General features: G+C 43.2%; 1 protein-coding gene across 1 annotated transcript in view; it reads right to left on the bottom strand.

Moving 5' to 3' along the window:
• Ier3ip1 (immediate early response 3 interacting protein 1) overlaps positions 1 to 9,566 on the bottom strand; it is an 11,412-nt gene extending 1,846 nt beyond the window's left edge. The window contains exons 1-2 of the mRNA XM_021214555.2: positions 9,394 to 9,566; positions 434 to 535 (exon numbers count right to left, since the gene is read on the bottom strand). Coding sequence (XP_021070214.1) covers positions 434 to 535; positions 9,394 to 9,484 — 193 coding nt within the window. The 5' untranslated portion in view covers positions 9,485 to 9,566. The remainder of the gene's footprint in view (positions 1 to 433; positions 536 to 9,393) is intronic.
• Positions 9,567 to 19,765: the final 10,199 nt, after the last annotated feature.

Below are 19,765 nucleotides of genomic sequence, written 5' to 3'. Positions count from 1 at the left end.
GGTTATGAGCCACCATGTGGTTGCTGGGATTTGAACTCTGGACCTTTGGAAGAGCAGTCGGGTGCTCTTACCCACTGAGCCATCTCACCAGCCCGGTACTTTTATTTTCAATACAATACAGAACCTTTATTTCACTCTTGGAAACTTCTTCATGACTCTACATTACAAGGTGGCAGCCACAGTTTCTAAGCAGTAAGGACATCATTTTGTCTTTCTGCCCTGACAGGAAACACACAGAGTGTACTAGCACCACTGAACTTCCTAGAAGTCAGATGCAAGGGAAGAAGGTGGCCAGCAACTCTGAAGCAGTAAGCCCAGCTTACAGAAGTCCACGTTCCCACACAAAGAGAACCTGAGAGCTTGTACTCGCCCACACTTTGCATCTGAAACCCGGCCCACGAACTGTAACTTGTAAGGTCCTCTCAGTTCTTACCTCTCATCACGGTTCTTACAGACCGAATGAGGTTCATTAGTTGAGATTTAATTCCTGGCTCCTCTCCGAATCCACCAATTCCCTGGTCTGTTCCCCAGCCAACTGTGCAAGATAAAGATGATTAGCTGAGTTAAATGTATGCACTTGTCTTGTTCCCTCATTAGCCATCTTTTAAAAACTAGTTTGAGCCCTGTGAAGATATTAAGTATAAACTCATACATCTTAAAATGTTAAAATAGTTAAAATATTGAGTTCTTTAGTTTTTTCTTTTGATAGTGGCAACAACCATATTGTCTTCATCCCACTATGACTTTATAAAATCTACAGTTCAAATGATTTCATGGTGTTCAGTCAGTAAAGACGGCAACTGTCACACTTCATTTTTTTCCTTTTTTCAAAATTATCAAAGGAACGAACCTTTTGTCAATGCAGAACTAAAAAACAAATGCACAGTGCTAGGGTGAGTAGCTACTAATTCAGTTAAGAGTTCTATTATCTAACAAAGTATCAGTATGAAAATGCCCAAGTGGGCAAATTTTAAAGTGCGTTTGGAGGCCTTGGGAGCAGACTGACCATTCTTCATTTACCATTCTGAGCTGAGCCTGTGAGCCCGGCTTTCACCTCCCTCCATGTCACTTCCCCACTTGCAAACCCCTTAGGCTGGTTCTTTAAAGTCACTTCTTCTAAGGAGTCCTGACTTCAGGTCCTTTTTCCACTCTCACATAACTACAGTTTGATTAATTCCTGGCATGCTAACCTCTAATCATGAAGGCCAAGAACAAGTCTCTTTTATACACTAAAGAACCAAGCACCAAGAAACGTTCACTTAATAGGCTGTTTACTGGCTTTATTGGGTTAAATAATGGCTGCCTGCATTTTTGTTATGCTGTGGCATGACACTAATTAAAATTCAACTTCACAAAAAGCCAACTTTAGTGCTGACACCCCACCGTCCCAAGCCTGGCTGAGGGTCTTTATCTGGCCCTTTAGCTTTCAAGGGTGTTAGTGGTTTTTGCCTTTCACAGCAGTTAACTCCAGAGGGTCAAGTTAGATGTCTCTTAAATTTCACTACTTCAATCCCTTCCCATTTTCCCCTTAAAGAATTGGAGCTTTCTTTCTCAGAATTGGGTGATGGTGTTCACTGGACTGCAAACCCCTTAAACTGACATCTGGAATGTGTTAATTACCAATAATCAGCTTTGGCATCTATGGGGTGGGTAAACTGAGGCAGCAGCTGATGGAGGTCAGTGCTTAGAGCCATGATGGGGAGTTGGTCCAGATACTGATGGAGCTGTTGCCTATAGCAGCCAGTGATTAGAGAAATTAGTCAGCATTCTTTTTTCTGAGGAAGAAAGCTTAATTTCCTGGGACTGGTACTCCTGTGGCCAGTTACAGACTCTGAGCTCTTTTAACTCCTTGGGGCCAGTGAGAAAGGAAAGGAAAGTGAAAACTTCATACATACAAATACATACACACATGGATATAGACAGACATATACATATTCACACATAGAATGGACGGAGCAAAGCTCCAGTGAGCGGACTCCAGGCATTTCACACAAACACATATGTACATATACATATATGTACACATATACATATATACCTGATGGATGAATGCAACAAAGTTCCAACAAGCAGGCTCCAAACATTTCTCACACAGATACACAGACACACACACATACACACACACAGTTGGTAGATGGAGCAAGGGCCAACACACCCAGACAAGCTTTATATTATATACATACAAACATACATATATACATATTTGATGGATGGAACAAAGTTCCAATGCACTCTCACATAAACTTTACATCCATCCATCCATCTATCTATCTATCTATCTATCTATCTATCTATCTATCTATCTATAGATATATATGTAAATAGATACATATATATCTATATAGATAGATAGATACATACATACTTGGAGGGTGGAAGGAACAAAGTTCCAGCACACTCACACATAAACTTTACATAGACACACACACACACACACACACACACACACACACACATACACACACACACAGTTGACAGATGGAAGAAACAATGCTCCAACAACTTTACTCTTTCTCCCATGGCTTATACATCCCAGCAAAATCTTTCAAGCAGTAGAAAACTACAATGTGATTACATTCTAGTTTTCTTCTAGAGGATGACAATGAAAAAACAGTATAGTCCCCAACACCTGTAACAAGAAATAACATTACATATTTCAGGTATAGAAAACAAATTATTCGCAAAAATACACATGTATTTGAAGAAACTAGTTATAGATTAACAAAGTGTAAGCAAGCAAGGGAGTTTTCTCAGCCAGTTTCTCTTACTGGCAGGCAGCAATTTGCAGTTACAAAGAATTAATTATTATTTATCTTTAAGAATCTTAAGAGAATCACAAATCTGAACTTTTGTATAAAAATCAGTCATATCTACTTTATACCTCAGAATGCATATTTTTCATTTTTTTTTGCGGGGGGGGGGGTTCGAGACAGGGTTTCTCTGTGTAGCCCTGGCTGTCCTGGAAGTCACTCTGTAGAGCAGGCTGGCCTCGAACTCAGAAATCCGCCCACCTATGCCTCCCAAGCACTGGGATTAAAGGTGCGCACTACCACCGCCCAGCTAATGCATATCTACTTATCAACAATTCTTATTAGATCATATCAGGAAGCTGAGGGCAAAAGTGGGTATAAGAAATCAATCCTCACCAGTCCAGCCTCAGTGAGAGTCATGTCAGCCAGAGCTGCCACTGTTCTTGTTCCTGACCCTGGCTTAACTAATAAGAGTGCCTTTCTGCATTTCAAAGTGTTCCCTGAGATTTTTCTACATCAAAGCTAGTAGCAAAAACAGCTCAACCTAGCTTCACTAACAATTTTATTTTTCCAAATGTTTTCTAAGGGTCACTGCTTACAATCTACATCTCCAAGTTCTTCCTAGGGTGGTGACTGAATCATTAGTTGCTCCAGCAGCAATGCCTGAACAAGGTCAAGCACTTTACTATGAGTGCCAGAGACACTGACCACTGAGGGCCTGGAGGACCCTAGAGTTTTCATACAGTTCTTAGATTAAGAGGGATGTGAGGGCAGCAAGCAGAGCAGAGCTCCACAGCAGCATGAAGTCCTCAGGATGGGTAGTCCTGGGGCCACGCCTGTCCAAGGCATACCCATCTTGTGCTAACTGGTGGGCTACATTCCATGAGTTCTCAAGCCATTTGTCATTTCTCCTGCATGGTCCTTGGCAGCTAATGTGGGGAACCCAGTCCCCACAAACACTACGGGACAATGACATGGCCAATTACTATCTACTGCTAAAGCTGGCTTCCCATCTGGGTCTGTCACATCTGGGCTTTCCTAATATGCCCAGGTCACAATAAACCTCCTTTCTCTTTGTTCCCAAATCCCACCTATTATAGACTCTTCTCCCTGGCTAGGGGTTTTCAAGCATTTCCCATTTTACTAGATTCCTGGAAGACAGGGACTCCAATCACCTGTCTCATGTTTCCATTCTCCCCCACACCACGGTCTTTAAGTCCTCAGCAAATGGTTGTGGAACTGAACTGAATTACAGTGGGAAGGTTAATCTGGAAAAACGGAACACAAGATGAACTCTTGCCCGTGGAATTGAACTGAATTATAGTAGACTGAGTTAATACTGACATAAGGGAAGATACTGTGAATTCTAGGATCATAAATTTCTGAATAACACTATTTATATTACACATGAATTATAAGATGAACAATTCTTATAACAGCTTTAGGGTTTGGGGACAAGGTTCCCTGGGTAAAGACTTGCTGTGTAACCACAAAGACCTGAGTTCAAATTCCTAGTACCCACATAAAGACAGTTGTAGGAGCACAAACACATCTAGTAATGCTAGTGTTCCTATGGTAAGATGGGAAATGGAAATAGGGGAACCTCGGAAGCTTGAGGGCCAGCAACCCTCTCTCCCAGAAATCTTTTTTCATTCTGTTTGTTTTTAAAAGATGCTTATACATATTTTAATATGAAAGGAGTGAAGCCCAGAAAAAAGACATTTTCTAACATTAAGCTACTCTTCAACAAAATAAGCAAAGCCCAGGCCACAGCGGGGTCACTGGGAGACAGCTGTATCTGCACTGACATAACTGGCAGAAGCTCTTGGCTTATTGTATAGCCCGGCTGCCACTCCTACTTTCACTGCTAAGTGAAAACAGGCAGAAGTTTGGGTAAAGAGCAAATGATCCATGCAGATACTCACCATGTGACATGTGAAGGGCCAGGGGAAAGAGATGTTTATCAGTTTCCCTTTAATTTGGGGCTTCTCAACTGTTTGGTTCAAGAAACATGTGTGTGTGTATGTGTGTGTGTGTGTGTGTGTGTGTGTGTATGTGTGTAGGGGCTGTGTGCACCCATGTGCATGGAGACCAGAGGCTGATGTCATGTGCCATCCTTGACTGATCTCCACTTACACATTGAGGTAAGTCTCTAGCTGAACCTGAGCTCAGAGATTTGACTAAACTGGCTAGCAAGCTTGCTCAGGCATCCCTTATCTCCACGTCCTGAATGCCAGGGTTACAGGCAAGTCACCAGCTCACCCAGCATTTGCATGGATGACAGGGACTCAGATTCAAGTCCTCATGCTTCTGTGGGAGGCTTATCAAGCTAGCCAGCACTCCTGCCCCTAACGACTGCTTAAGTGTTTTGCTGTATTTCCTTCTACTGTATCAAATCTGTTTTTAGTCTCATGGCTTCCTGAAGATTTTTCAGGATCCTCTATATACACAAGAATGTATTATCTGAAACAGACAGTTTTGTCTCACAACGTAGATCTCTTTTATTTCTTGTTTCTTATCAAATTCCCACAGCTAGAATTCTTATTCTTAGGGAAAAGCATTCAGACTCTCCCTGGTAAGTATGATGTTAACTGGGACATTTTCATAGGTAATGTATGGCTATTTGGGGTATTTCCTCTTATTTCCAGTTTGATGAGTACATTTTTGTTTTCGTGTGTGTGTGTGTGTATACACATGTATATGCATAGGCAAGGGGTTAAAATCAGGTGTCTTTCTAAATCACACCGCGCCTTATTTTTTGAGACAGATTCTCTCACTGAACCTGTAGTTTTCAGATGACACTGGATGAGCTGGCCAGCAAGCCCAGACACCATCCTGTCTCTGACTCCCTAGAGTGTGACTCTGGGCACAAACCACACCTGGACTTCTTGCTTTTGCAGCAAACATAACCAACGCAGTCATCTCCCCAGGTCTGGTGATGAATACTAGTGCTTTTCCTGTGCCTACTGTATTGGCCATTGATTTCTGTTATCAATATGATGGAATGCTGAACCAATCTTGCAATTCTGGGTAAATCCCCCTCGATCACGATGAATGGTGCTTTAACACACTGATGGATTTTTTTTTTTTTTTTTTACATATATATTCCTAAGAAAGTTACAAATATCTTATTTGTAGGTGTATGTGTGTATGCCTGCTTGATTTATGTGTACCACGTGCATACAGAAGCCAGAAGAGGGCACTGTGAACCACGGTGAGCCACAGTGTGCATGATGGGAACCCAACCCAGGTTCCGAAACTGCTTGCTGTTTTACCGAGATTGAATATGGACCCTCAAAAACAAGTGCTTCTCCGTTTGATGTGAGCATGCTCCAGAGAAATGGGAAGAGTCTAGTTTTTACACAGTCGGCACCAACCACAGCTGCTAGAAGGCGAGGTCAGGAAGGCCTTCACACCCACAACCGCCTGCAGCTCTCCATTAGGAGTCCTGCTTCCAGACCTGATGTGGTTCAGTGGGAGAGCATAGGCCTCATGCGCATGAGGCCCTGGGTTCAAAGGTTTTTCCACCTTAAAAACTAAACAAAACTTTCATGCATATGGATATTTTATCTGTATGTCCATGTAACACATGCATGTCTGGTGACTTCAGAGGCTTGAAGAAAGTATCAGCTCTCTTGGAACTGGGGTCATGGGAGTTTGTGAGCACCATGTTGTAGGAACATGCTACTGTGACCAGTTTTATGTAAGGGCTTTCTGCATCCTAGACACTGTCTCTACCAACTGAGCTCTACCTCCAGCTGACAATCATTCTCTAACAGGACCATCCTTCAAAAACAACTAAACCACAACAAAACCTGGTGCCAATTCTTTCTGTGTCTTTCTGTGCTGGGACTCAAGGCATGTGCCACCACTGCCCAGCTCAAAACTGTCATTTTAATGAAACTCCACTGTCTAGGTCTTCTGATTGGTCCATTATGTTTTCCCGCCCCCTGTTCTACCCCCCCCCCCAAACATTACATAGTAGAGGAGATCTGCAGTCCTGGGAATCAGTTCTGTGTGCTCCCTTTTGCTAGCACTCTATTTGCCTCCCTGTACCTGTGCACAGTGCCTGCAGATCTCAAACGACGATGCTGGAATCCCTGGAACTGGAGTACAGGTAGCTGTGAACCATCACATGGGTGCTAGGAACCGGAACTAGGTGCTCTGCTAGAGCAACAAGTGCTCTTAACCATGAAGTCATGACTCCAGCCCCCTTTTCTAGTAATTTTATCTCCTCACACAGCTTCATTCACTATCTGTACTAAAACCAACTATCAACTATTCTACATCTATTTGCACATCCCACAGAAATCCCAAAGTGGGCATGTTCAGACATTTCAAGATCATTATACTTTCTGATCTATACCGTCATCCAATTTTCCTCCAAGTTTTTCCTTACACCTATCGGTATTTCACTCAGTGGCTTAAACCAGAAAACCAGGAGAAGTTTTTGGCTTGATCTTTTCTCCCTCACTGCCAGAGTCTAACATGTTCTTTATATGTGGCTGTGGGCAGCAGGGACTAAAGAAACCTAGGGCTTACACACGGGAGGCAAACACTCTACCAAGGGCTTATGTCTAGCCTTCCTTTGGCTTTCTGCGACAGGGTCTCACTAAGAGTTTTTTCTTTTAAAGATTTTTTAATTTATTTTATATATATGACAAGTACACTGTAGCTGTTTTCTGACACACCAGAATAGGGTATCAGATTTCATTACAGATGCAACCATCTGTAATGTGATGTGAGCCACCAGATGTGAGCCACCATGTGGTTCCAGCACATCTGAAGAGCAGTCAGTGCTCTTAACCACTGAGCCATCTCTCCAGCCCTCAGTGTTCGCTTTTATAGCTCAGTTTGGCCTTAAGATTTCATGCCTCTCCAACAACATGTTGTCTTATTTTCTGGTCTGAATCTAGGGCTGCCTGAACAAAGCAACAGGAACTAACGCTTCACACCACTGAAATCACTTTCCCACAGTTTTAGAGGCCAGAATCAAGCAGAACCTACCCCTTCTGGTGACTGAGGGGTAATCCTGCCCACATTTGCAGTAACAGCTGTCTGGTGGCTGCTGGAGCTCCTGGGTTCCTTGGCTTGAGGCTGAGCCACTCCAACCTCCGCCTCTGTGATCCCACTCTCTTTTCCCTGAAGTGTGTGTCTGTGTGCCTCTGTAGCTCACTCTTCTAGTAAGAATGCCAATGATTAGCTATAAGGTCCATCACCTCATCCGGTTATGAAGTGCTCCACTTAATTATAAACTTTCGAAGACGACGGGTCTAAATAAGGTAACAGCCACAGGTACCACAGAGTTAGAACACAATTCAACCCATCCCATGATCACGAAGAGTTTTCTGTACCGTCCAGAGGTAAAGAACCAGACTCTGGAGCCAGCATGTTCAACTGTGCTACCTTCTACCCACGTGATCTACAAGTTAACTAACCATCATTTCCTGCCTTAGATCCCTTACTTGCAAAGCTGCAATAAAAACAGTAACTATATCACAGAACTGTGGTGTGACCTCAAGCGCTCGCGCTCGCTCTCTCTCTCTCTCTCTCTCTCTCTCTCTCTCTCTCTCTCTTTCATACACACACACAACGCACATGTATGTAAAACACCTAACACAAATCCTGCACACATTAAGGCCATACTCCACTTCCCCATCTGAGACTGCCCTTTCCAAATCCACTCCTCTTCTTTCCTTTCACTTCTCCACAGTGAACCTGAACAGGAACTCAGGAACAGAAATCTGGCCATGTCCCTGTACACAAGTATTTCACCTGCCTTGGCTTTCATGCCGGGGTGACACTGTGCAAGGCTTCAGCTTCCAGAGTTTTCCCAATCCTTTTCCTTCACCTAGTTAATACTTCATGTATCAGACGTCAGGTCAGACTCACTTCCTCCAGGTCTTTTCAGATTCTCATTTTTCTTTATATTGCTACATCTTTCTAATATTTAGCATATCTGTTACTCATCTCAAATTAGATTAAACTCCATTTTAAGGGCCGATGATTGGTGTAACCAGCTTCTGTAACATAGGTCTGGTACGTTTTTGTATTTATCTCTTCCTAAGTAATAAATAAAACCCATCATTCTTCCTTGTGGGTTTGAGAGAGAACACAGCTGGTAAACTTCAACCAATCACTCACATCATGCAGTCCTGTCTCAGTTTTGCCCTGTACTGCATGAAGCAACTGGACCAGGCTGGCATGAAGATTTATTTGATTGCCAAGTCGCAGAAACCATAACGTGTGCGTGTCTTCGTTTCTGTATTCATTGATTCCAGTCCTTGGCTCACTGTAGGCACCCAATGGAGCGTGCGTATTGAATGGCTGGAGACCCTGCTACCTCCTGGTCCCATCAACCCAAATCCCACCAACCTCTACTGTCTTCCATCATTCATTTTCCCCATCAATCACTCCAACAACGAGCACTCTGGAAAAAAGCCATATCGCTCCTCCTCCACTCCCAGCATTTAAGTCAAAACTCTCATGCCAGCTTTTCCTCCTGTAAATCGGCAACAAGAAAATGACTAAGCGAAATTCAAGGCGGGCACCATAGACCCCCAGCTCGCCACGCAGGGCCGCCCCTCTCCTGGCTGCCCGGATTCCCAGGGCCTGCCCCCCTCACCCCCGCCCGGGCACTCACTGTTCTTGAGGAAGCGCTCCTCGTGCAGCACGGCGATGGCGTTCACGCACAGCAGGGCCGCCTGCATCAGGGAGTACAGCGTGAAGGCCATAGTTACTTCAAACTGTAACCCAGGCCCGACTGACTTCTTCCCGGACACCGCCCGGGACGTGGCGCCGCCACCGCCCGCGTCCAGCTACGGAAGCCCGCCCGGCCCGAAACGCGCTCACGGAGCAGCCCCGCCCCCTCCGGCATAGCTCCGCCCCGCGCTTAGTAGTTCGTGGAGTCACCGTGCCTGTGGACCACAGGGAGTCTGGAATACAGTACTGTAGTCATTCTCCTATGACAGGGGCTAAAGTAAGTACGTGTAGAATATCGCATAATTTAAAAATGTTCTTACATACTGAAGTAAGTGTTTTTCTAACATTTTTTCTGCCTATTTTGCTTTTTTTTTTTTATTTAATGTGGCTGTAAGAATTGAGCCACTCTTGAGGCTTGTATTGTGTTTCTGTTGAACTCCGCTGCCCCACATTTCTAAAACTGTGAAAAGTCTTTATTCAGATTTTTACCCCTGAAGATGTGAAGACCGTCAAGATGTTTAAAATTACAAGATAACATCTTAACATTATTCATAAAGAATCATTCTCTCCTTGATCGAACTCTATCCAGTATGTAAATATTTTAGAACAGTAAAACAACGCAAGCTTTCACCCATGGTCTCATGGGAATACATTATGAGATGTATTCACAATGATGGCCGAAGCCCTAAGAAGATGACCCAGCTCTCTTGACAAGTTTGCCCAGTGCTTTGCTGTAGGAACAGGAAACCCACGGAAACAGGAAGTGGTCGAAGACTTGGGTGGATGGAACGGAAGCTGGAGCAAGCAGTCCAGAGCAATACTTTGCTGCTGCCACATTAACCGATTCTCTTATCACCATAAAAAAAACAGCGGAGCAGGCGATAATGGTGGAATCCCAGCACTTGGGAGGCAGAGGCAGGCAGATCTCTGAGTTCAAGGCCAGTCTGGTCTACAGAGTGAGTTCCAGGACAGCCAGGGCTATACAGAGAAACTCTGTCTTGAAAAAGCAAAATAATAAACAAACAAACAAACAAAAATTTTCTACAAAGGGGCTGAAGAGATGGCTCAGCAGTTACAGGCACTGGCTGCACTTCCAGAGTTCAATTCCAAACATCCACACGGTGGCTCATGACATCTGTAAATGGATTTAATGCTCTCTTCTGGCACACAGGTGTACATGCAGCAGAGCATTCATGTATAAGATAATATACATGTTCCACTGCCGTATAATTTGATTCATTATTTCTCAAAAATCTAGGCTTAAAGCCTAATCTGCTAACAACAGATTACATTTTTAAACAAAGACTTTTGCTTTATTTTCAAAGAAACTCAAAAGCCTAGGTATTACTTTATATAAATTTAAAAAGTAGAGGTTACAGTTTATTTACTTGAGACAGGTTCTCGCTGTCTAGGCCTGGCTGGTCTGGCATTCTCTGTAGACCAGGTTGCTCTAGAACCCACAGAGATCTACCCGCTTCTGCCTCTTTAGTACTGGGATTAAAGACTTGAGCCACCATGCCAACCCAGATTGTTACAGTTTTTAAAAATCTCTCAAAAGGAACTGGGTATGGTGACCCATACCTTTAATCATGGTACTCGGGAGATGGAGGCAGGTAGATCTCTGAGTTTGAGGCCATCCTGGTCTACATAGGGAGTTCCAGGACTTCCCAGGCTACACAGAAAACCCCTGTCTCAAAACCAAACCAAGCCATATAAAACCAACAAATAAGTAAATATCTTTCAAACAACAACAGTAGGTAAAGACATGTGTTAGCCGCATTTTTGAAGGTTGATTGCTTTTAAACTGGTTGTGGATGGTGCTGAATTTCTGATGGATGTTTGAGAAGGTTTTATGTATTCCTGTAATCACCTTATCAGATGTTTCTGCTGGAGGTGGGACTTTGTTTTTTACAAGGTCAGACATTGATAACCTTTCTTCATTTCCTTCAAGGCTTTCTTGTTTGGGCTATTCTTTCTGGGCTAGGAGATGACACCGTTTGTTTTTATACAATACCTTACCATAGACTTTCTTTATGACTACTAATTTTGAGTCTGTTTTTATTTGCTTAGCAAGAATCAAGGGACTGAGGTCTTCAGTAACTGATTGGCTCCTTCCTGAAAGGGAAAGCAATGGTTAAGAGTATGTATGGGATCAGGCTGGAGAGATGGCTCAGTGGTTAAGGACACTTAACTGCTCTTGCAGAGGACTGGGTTTGGTTCAGATCACTCCCAAGGCCACCAGCATCTGTAACGCCAGTTCCAAAGGATCTGACACCCTCTTCTGGCAGATTCTGGAATTGCACATATGAATGGCACCAATATACACCCAGTCAAAACTACCCATACCCATAAAATAAAAATAAATGAATCTTTTAAAAATAGAGTATATATGTCTAGAATAATCTTCATATTTGGTTTGGGTAATGAATAAATGAATTTGAATAAAGGATAAATGGAGGTTTTTGAAGAAAAAAGGAGTTATAGGGTTCAAACTTGACTGTTATATATGAATTTTTATGTGATACTTTTTTTCTTTATCCCAGCTAGCTCCCAAATAAAGAAGGCTGCGAGTATTAGATTTATTTAATCAAGTTTACAGCATAATATCTGAACAATTATTAATCTATTCTAATCCTCTAAGATAATCTCGCTACCCCCCATCCAAAAATCCCCAAGATTCTTGCATTTTACTGTTGATCTGGCTCTCTCTGCTCCAGGTGTGTTCCGTGCACTCTCCTGGACCTTTTCCTCCCGGCGAATCTTCTCTTCCCCTCTCTCCCCCTCCCCTTGCTGGGATTAGAAGTCCAGCCCTGTTCTCTCCCCTGCTCAGTCATTGGCTGATCAGCTTTTATTGACAAATGAGAGAACGGGAGCAATGTTTACTCAACGTTGAGGCAGGAGGTACAGAAATCAGTATTTGAATAATACAAGGATAATTTTTACACAGTGTACAGTAGCAATATGTCTACACTGGAAATTTGAGCTATGTTTCAGGACTTGGTCCTTATACACATGAGAGATTGCATTTACTGAGCCCACTTCTCTCTCTCTCTCTCTCTCTCTCTCTCTCTCTCTCTCTCTCTCNCNCACACACACACACACACACACACACACACACACACACACACAAAATCTTTCTTTGTATCGATGCCTTAATAATTTAGAGTTGTCTGATCTCTAACCTGAGGTTCCAGCGTTGGCTAAGGTGCTAACGTGCCTGCTCTGAGTAGAGACCTCAAGAGATGGTCCATATGCCTGCTTTCTTTTTCATGCCTTGATAGTGTCAAAAGCAAACAAGAACAAGGACCACTTGGATGAGCTCCACAGAACAGGGTCACAGACAAGACTCCCCTACATCAGTCTCTCCCTGTCCAGTCTTAGACCCCTGAGAATGAATGCTGATAGCTTTAAGTCACTAAGTTTTAGGACTGTTTATTCTATGGCACTTTTAAAGCAATAGATTTCTTTTGGATCTACACATGCTCACTTTATTCTAATGGCCCCTATTCCCTGGAGGCCCACATTTACTTCATTCACATTTAGTTCATTTAGAACTCTCTCATCAACTCTAGAATAATAATTCAGCTGACTACCCACCCACCCTCTTGGATATCTGTTAGATATTTCAAATTTCCCTTGCTCCCAGTAGAAATAGACTTTACTTCTCAAACTGATTTATGTGTCAACTCATTTGAGCGACTCAACTCCAGACTTGAGAGGACAATTTCAGGATCATTACTGACTCTCTCTCTTTCACTTTTATAACCTGCATATGATCCAGCAGTAGCTCCTGGTAACTTTCACATCAATAAATACTGTAGTTTGAATGTTCTCTCCAAAGCTTAAGCTGAAATGTAATCGACTTTGTAGCCCACTTGTGTGTGCATGTGTGTGTGTGTGTGTGTGTGTGTGTGTGTGTGTGTATAATTGCATATGCACGAGTTTGCAGGAGTGGATCCCCATGCAACTAAAGCCAGAGGAAGAGGTCAGGTGTCTTCTATCCTTATCTGCCTTATTCCCCTGACACAGTCTCTCACGCACCGGAAGCTCAGCTAGGCTGGCCGGCCACTGAGCTCCCAGGATGTGTCTGTCTACACCTCCACCCTGAGGTTGCAGGCGCAGGCAGCCATGCCCAGCTTTTTATATGGGTGCAGAGGATTAGAGTGCAGCTCCTCATGTTTGCACAGCAGGCTCTCTTACCCGATGAGCATCTTCCCATCTGTGGTGATTCGAATGAGAGTGGCCATCACCACCATGTTTGAGTACGTGGCTCCCGGTGGGTGGAACTGTTTGGGAAGGGTTAAGATGCCTTATCGGGGAAGGTGTGTCACAGGACGTGGGCTTTGAGGTTTTAAAAGCCGATACCATTCCGAATGACCTCTCTCAGCTTCATGCTTAGGCATGAGCTCTCTGTCTCTGCTGCAGCGCCATGCCTACCTGCCCGCTGCCACGCTCCCTGCCATGATGGTTGCACTGGCTAGTCGTGTGTCAGCTTGACACACAAACTAGAGTTATCTGAAAGGAAGGAACTTCAGTTGAGAAAATGATTCCATAAGATCTGGCCGAATGGCATTTCCTTAATTAATGATTGATGGGGAGGGCCCAGCCCATTGTGATGGTTCCATCTCTGGGCTGGTGGTCTATAAAAAAACAAGCTGGACAAGTCATGGGGAACAAGCCAGTAAGCAGCATCCCTCCATGGTCTCAGCATCAGCTCCTACCCCTAGAATCCTGTCCTATTTGAGTCCCTGCCCTGACTTCCTTTAATGATAAACAGTGCTGTGGAAATGTAAGCCTAAGCCAAATAAACCCTTTCCTCCCCAACTGGCTTTGGTCATGTTTTCCCACAGCAGTAGAAACCCCACGAGAACAGTCATGGACTCACCTCTGAAACTCCAAGCCCCCAGGAAGGGCTTTCTTCTGTAAGTTCTGTTGCCATGGTGGCCCTGGCAACTGCAAAGAGTTAGGCCTGGCTGCTTGCCTCCTGAATCCCAATTTAAAAAACACTAAAGAGCCAAAAAACTTAGTCGGTGGGGCTACATTCAGAAGAGGAACAAATGAAAGGCTCTAATGACTTCCAAGGTCATATTTGGGGGTACTGATGTGAGGTTTAGGTTTAAATAAAAGACTGTAAGTGACCCCACCTCTGACCTATCATTGGTTGACTCTCTCTGGTCCCTGCTGCCAGGTGCCCTGATAGCCTGTCTAGGAGAGTGTAAAGTCTCTTCCTGTCAGGCAAGTTCCTCTTCAGGCTGACCGGAGCACTTTTGTCATTTCTTTACTTCAATTCTTTGGAGGCCAGTGTTTCAATCACCCAATAGTCAAAGGGAGAGCCATGTATCTTTTTCCAGTATCTCCTTTCCCACCAGGATGGCTACAGGGCCAGTAAGAAACAATTATGTCAGTGGACTCTGCTCCTGAGTAGTTTGATACTGTTATTTCAAAGGCCAGTCCATTGATACTGTTATTTCAAAGGCCAGTCCATTGATACTGTTATTTCAAAGGCCAGTCCATAGTAGGGCAGGCTTATGTCTTTCAACCATGGAATGTTATAACTGAAGTTCCTTAATCTTGGGACTTCTGGCTCCCAGAACCTCTAGCTAATATGTGTCTTCTCATAAACGGCAGAGTGTGGGATAGGTATTCTAACTGTGTCCCATCTTCTCATCAACTGATCTCGGCTCCCATCACCTCTTGTGCATCCCTGCGAGGTTGGCTGTGGAACAAGCTTGCGTATCCTGGAAATTACTTTCCCTTTCTCAGTTAATTCTTCCTAGAGTATCCTAAGAGTTTCTTCTGAAAAAGAATAATGAAAGCAGGTTCTTTGTTGGGAGAATCTGGGCCATCAGTCCCCTAGAACTCCTCACATTTCATAGGACCATGGAGTCCTGTCTGAGCCAAATCACAGAAGAAAAATGAAAACGCTGACTGAGCAACAAAGGTGTCGCCATCTTTACGTGGCCTGAGACCTTTATTCGCTCTCAGTGAAAACACTGAGGTTATGGGAATTTTTTTTTCAAAGGTTAGATCTTAGAAGAATTTTTTTTCCCAAAACTTACTAACTTGGCCCTTTCTCTCCCTAGTTTTAAATCTCAGCATCTCTATTTCTGCAGTCATTAAAAAAAATAGCCCATGGAAATACATATTATGTGTTACTTATTAAAAATTTAGACTCAAGTTGAAGTCTGACAAAAAATAGATTATGCTCTGTTTTAAACCTTTTTTTTTTTGTCCTGGTAATGTATTTAGTAGGTATTTTTATTTTCTTATCTATGTCTGCAGTGGGAATCAATGATGAATGAAGGAAGTTTGCTTTTAATCCTGTTGTTTACAACAGCAGCCCTGAGTGTAAACGGGCTTACGGTAGCAGAATTCACCCAAATGGCTTCTATTTGGAGCCATCATCGGACCAAAATAGAAAACCCCACAAGTGAGTTCCATTCATGTTTGTTGTGGACATGCATAAGCTATTTCTGCTACAAGGCTCAAAATGAAGCCATTTGCAAGCTGAAAGCTTGTGTATTATAAAGTGTTTCTGGAAATAGGGCTTAAAAATGGAAAGTTTCTCTAAAAAAAAAAACAAAAAAACTAGTCACTGTACCTACTTTAAAATGGTACTAACCCTACGAAGCCACATCGAGCTAATTTTATTTCAAAAAGTACCACTAGATTAAATAAAATCAGTACTTAAAAAAACTCTGGAAACGACTTAAATGTGTATTATTTATTCGACCATTCATTCTTTTGTTCATTATTCTTCATTCATCAAGAATTTATTGAACTTTAGGGAACAGACAGGTGGTTTAGAAACTAAGAGCGTTTGCTATTCTTGCAGAGGATCCGGCTCTGGTTCGCAGGATCCACGTGGTGGCTCACAAACGTCTGTAACTCCAGTTCCAGGGCATCCGGTGCCCTGGTACCGGGCCCACATGTGCACGGACGTACATGGAGGCAAAACACGCATGTAAAATAAATAAATCTAAAAATAATTTAAAGGCATTTATTGAACTTTGAAGAACTACCTTACATCATGCAAGGGGTTGTGGGAGGTGCCGTAGGGTGAGCACAGATAATCAGGTATGTTTCTTTTGCTGGGGAGGGGAGAGGTTGCTGATTAAGAAAAATGAGTTCTAGACTGCACACAGTTGCAAAGCAACAGATGCTCCGCATTGAGTGGGACGTGGAACATGAGGACTGTGTAGAACTGAGCATCGGGAACATCCGAAGGCTTTAACATACGTGTAACTGGCTTTCATTTCAAGGTGGCGCACGAAACAGGTGTGGAGGGTGTGGGGGTGGGACATCATGGGCCCTTCTTTGATCCACGCTTCAATAACTTGCTTCTGAGCAGGTCCTGTGCATGCAGGCGCAGCCGCTGTGAGTTCATGTGTGTTAGGGCCATCATCCCTGCAGACAGGACTTCACTGCAGATGCTGGTGTTTAACAATCTTCCCTCCTTGGCTGCAATGATCCATGTGCTATGCTTTCTCTCTCTCTCTCTCTCTCTCTCTCTCTCTCTCTCTCTCTCTCTCTCTCTCTCTCGATGTAGCTGTCCCATTTAGAGTGTGATGCTCTAGTTCATTATTCTCTGCATGATGACCTGCCGTGGGTCTCTGCTTTAATCTCCACCTACTGCAGAAAGAAGCCCCCTTGTGAGGGCTTCGAGAAACACTATTATATGCATGTACAAGATCCTCAAACAGTAAGGAGAGATTCTAAGAAAATAAAAGGAAATACCAACTACCACCAAATGTAGAAGGCAAAGGCATACTTGTTTCATTATAGATATGTAAGCACAGGCATGTGGACTGTCTCACTATATATATATATATATATATATATATATATATATATATATATATATCACATATACATATAAAAATATAGGGAAGAAGAGGAGGAGAAAGAGGAGGAAGAAGAGGAGGAAGAGGAGGAAGAGGAAGGAGGAGAAGGAGGAGGAGGAAGAGGCTCCTTCACGTGAACAGAGCCAGAAATACAAGTCAGACAGCATTAGTATGGTGGTGGCCAGCTGAAGCCTTCACAGGGACACAAGATGTTTCCACTTGTTCTCTACAGTAGGTAGGATTGTGCACAGAATTCTTCCCAATAGAATGCACATTTCTATTTGAGGCCAAGGCAGGTAATCAATAATGACTCTTCTTGACAATCTCTATTTTCTTTTCTGGCCAGATGTCTCCATGATGGAGAAAGCCCATGAAGAGCTGGAAGGTTCTGAAAATTGTCAATCATATCAGGGAAGGAACTTTTTTCTGGGATACATTAGACAATCAGGCTTTTGTTCACTACTTAACTTTTTCATTAGGCATTTCTTAATCTACCCACACAATAAACAACAACAAAAAATACCAAACAAACAAAAAACTTGCTTTTAAAGAAGGACACAAAAAAGAATTGAAGAAGCTGAAAGGGAGGGCAACCCCAAAAGAAGATCAATAGTTTCAACTAACCTGGACCCCAGGGAGTTCCCAGAGACTGAGCCACCAACCAGGAGCACACATGGGCTGGTCCATAGCCCTGGCACATACATAGCAGAGGTCTGCCTGATGTAGCCACAGTGGGAGAATATGTGCCTAATCCTCCAGAGACTTGAGGCCCCAGGGAAGGGGGAGTCTGGGGGTGGGAGCACCCACAAAGGCAAGAGTGAGGAGGAGTGGGATGAGGAACTGTGGGAGGGGGCACTGGGAAAGGGCAACAGCTGGGATGTAAAAAAACACATTTTTTAAAAAGGACACAAAAATATAATCAGGTCAGGAGTCGACAAAATAAAATGAAGGACAAGTATAAGGTCAAGGTAAGGGTGGCCCTCTCTAATTAGGACATTTCCTCTAGAGAAGAAAGAAATTCGGGAGGTCTGAAGGAAAGGAGAAGCAGGAGCAAAGGCATGAGGACAGGCAGAGTTAGAGAGGGACAGGTTGGTCCATTTCATTTCAAACCAGGAGGATCAGTGCAAACACCCATCAGACAGGCATTGTTGTAGACAGAGTTAACTCCCCTTGTACCTGCAGCTAACCTATGTAACACACGGATCTGAAACCCAAGAATTCAATAAGTAGGGGGGAAGGGAGGGAGGGAGGGAAGGAGGGAGGGAGGGAGGAGAGAGAGAGAGAGAGAGAGAGAGAGAGAGAGAAATGATAGACAGATAGGCAGGTAAATAGATGATAGATAGATAGATAGATAGATAGATAGATAGATAGATAGATAGATGATAGATAGATAGATAGATGATAGATGATAGATGATAGATAGATAGATAGATAGATAGATAGATAGATAGATAGATAGATAGATAGATAGATAGATGATAGATAAGTAATTGAGACTGTGGGGGGGGCAGGAGTAGAGAGAAGGGGTGCTGGTAATGAATGGAGCACACTTAACAGAGGAAATAATCTTGACTGGTCACATTCTGTGAGTTTTCCTAAGGTTTGATAGTTATCTACATACCCACGTACAAGTTTGGAACATTGAAGGCCTCCAAGTCATTTGCAATAGAAAACAGTTATGGGAGAGCTACTTCTGTTGAGCCAAGTGTAGCACAACGAAGGACAGGGAGTATTTTCCCTAAAGGAACTGACAGTCAGTCTCACTGGGCACCGGACAATAGAGGTGCAAAGGCATGCTAATTGATGGACACTGAAGAGTGCTGTGCGCAGGCAGGTCTGGTTTACAAACCATTGTTTACCAGGAGAGCAGAAACTCTCCTCAATGATAAAAGAACCTCTGGGGGAATCACCATGCCTGACCTTAAGCTGTACTACAGAGCAATTGTGATAAAAACTGCATGGAACTGGTACAGGTAGATCAATGGAATAGAATTGAAGACCCAGAAATGAACCCACTCACCTATGGTCACTTGATCTTTGACAAGGGAGATACAACCATCCAGTGGAAAAAAGACAGCATTTTCAACAAATGGTGCTGGTACAACTGGTGGTTATCCTGTAGAAGAATGCAAATTGATCCATTCTTATCTCCTTCTACTAAGGTCAAGTCTACGTGGATCAAGGAACTCCATGTAAAACCAGAGACACTGAAACTTATAGAGGAGAAAGTGGGGAAAAGCCTCAAAGATACGGGCACAGGGGAAAAATTCCTGAACAGAACAGCAATGGCTTGTGCTGTAAGATCGAGAATTGACAAATGGGACCTCATAAAACTGCAAAGCTTCTGTAAGGCAAAAGACACTGTTAATAAGACAAAAAGGCCACCAACAGATTGAGAAAGGATCTTTACCAATCTTAAATCAGATAGGGGACTAATATTCAATATATATAAAGAACTCAAGAAGATGG

This window comes from Mus pahari, chromosome 15 (assembly GCF_900095145.1).
Source record: "Mus pahari chromosome 15, PAHARI_EIJ_v1.1, whole genome shotgun sequence".
Lineage (NCBI taxonomy): Eukaryota > Metazoa > Chordata > Mammalia > Rodentia > Muridae > Mus > Mus pahari.
The sequence above is the reverse complement of the archived record's forward strand: the minus strand, read 5'-3'. Positions and strand labels throughout refer to the sequence as shown.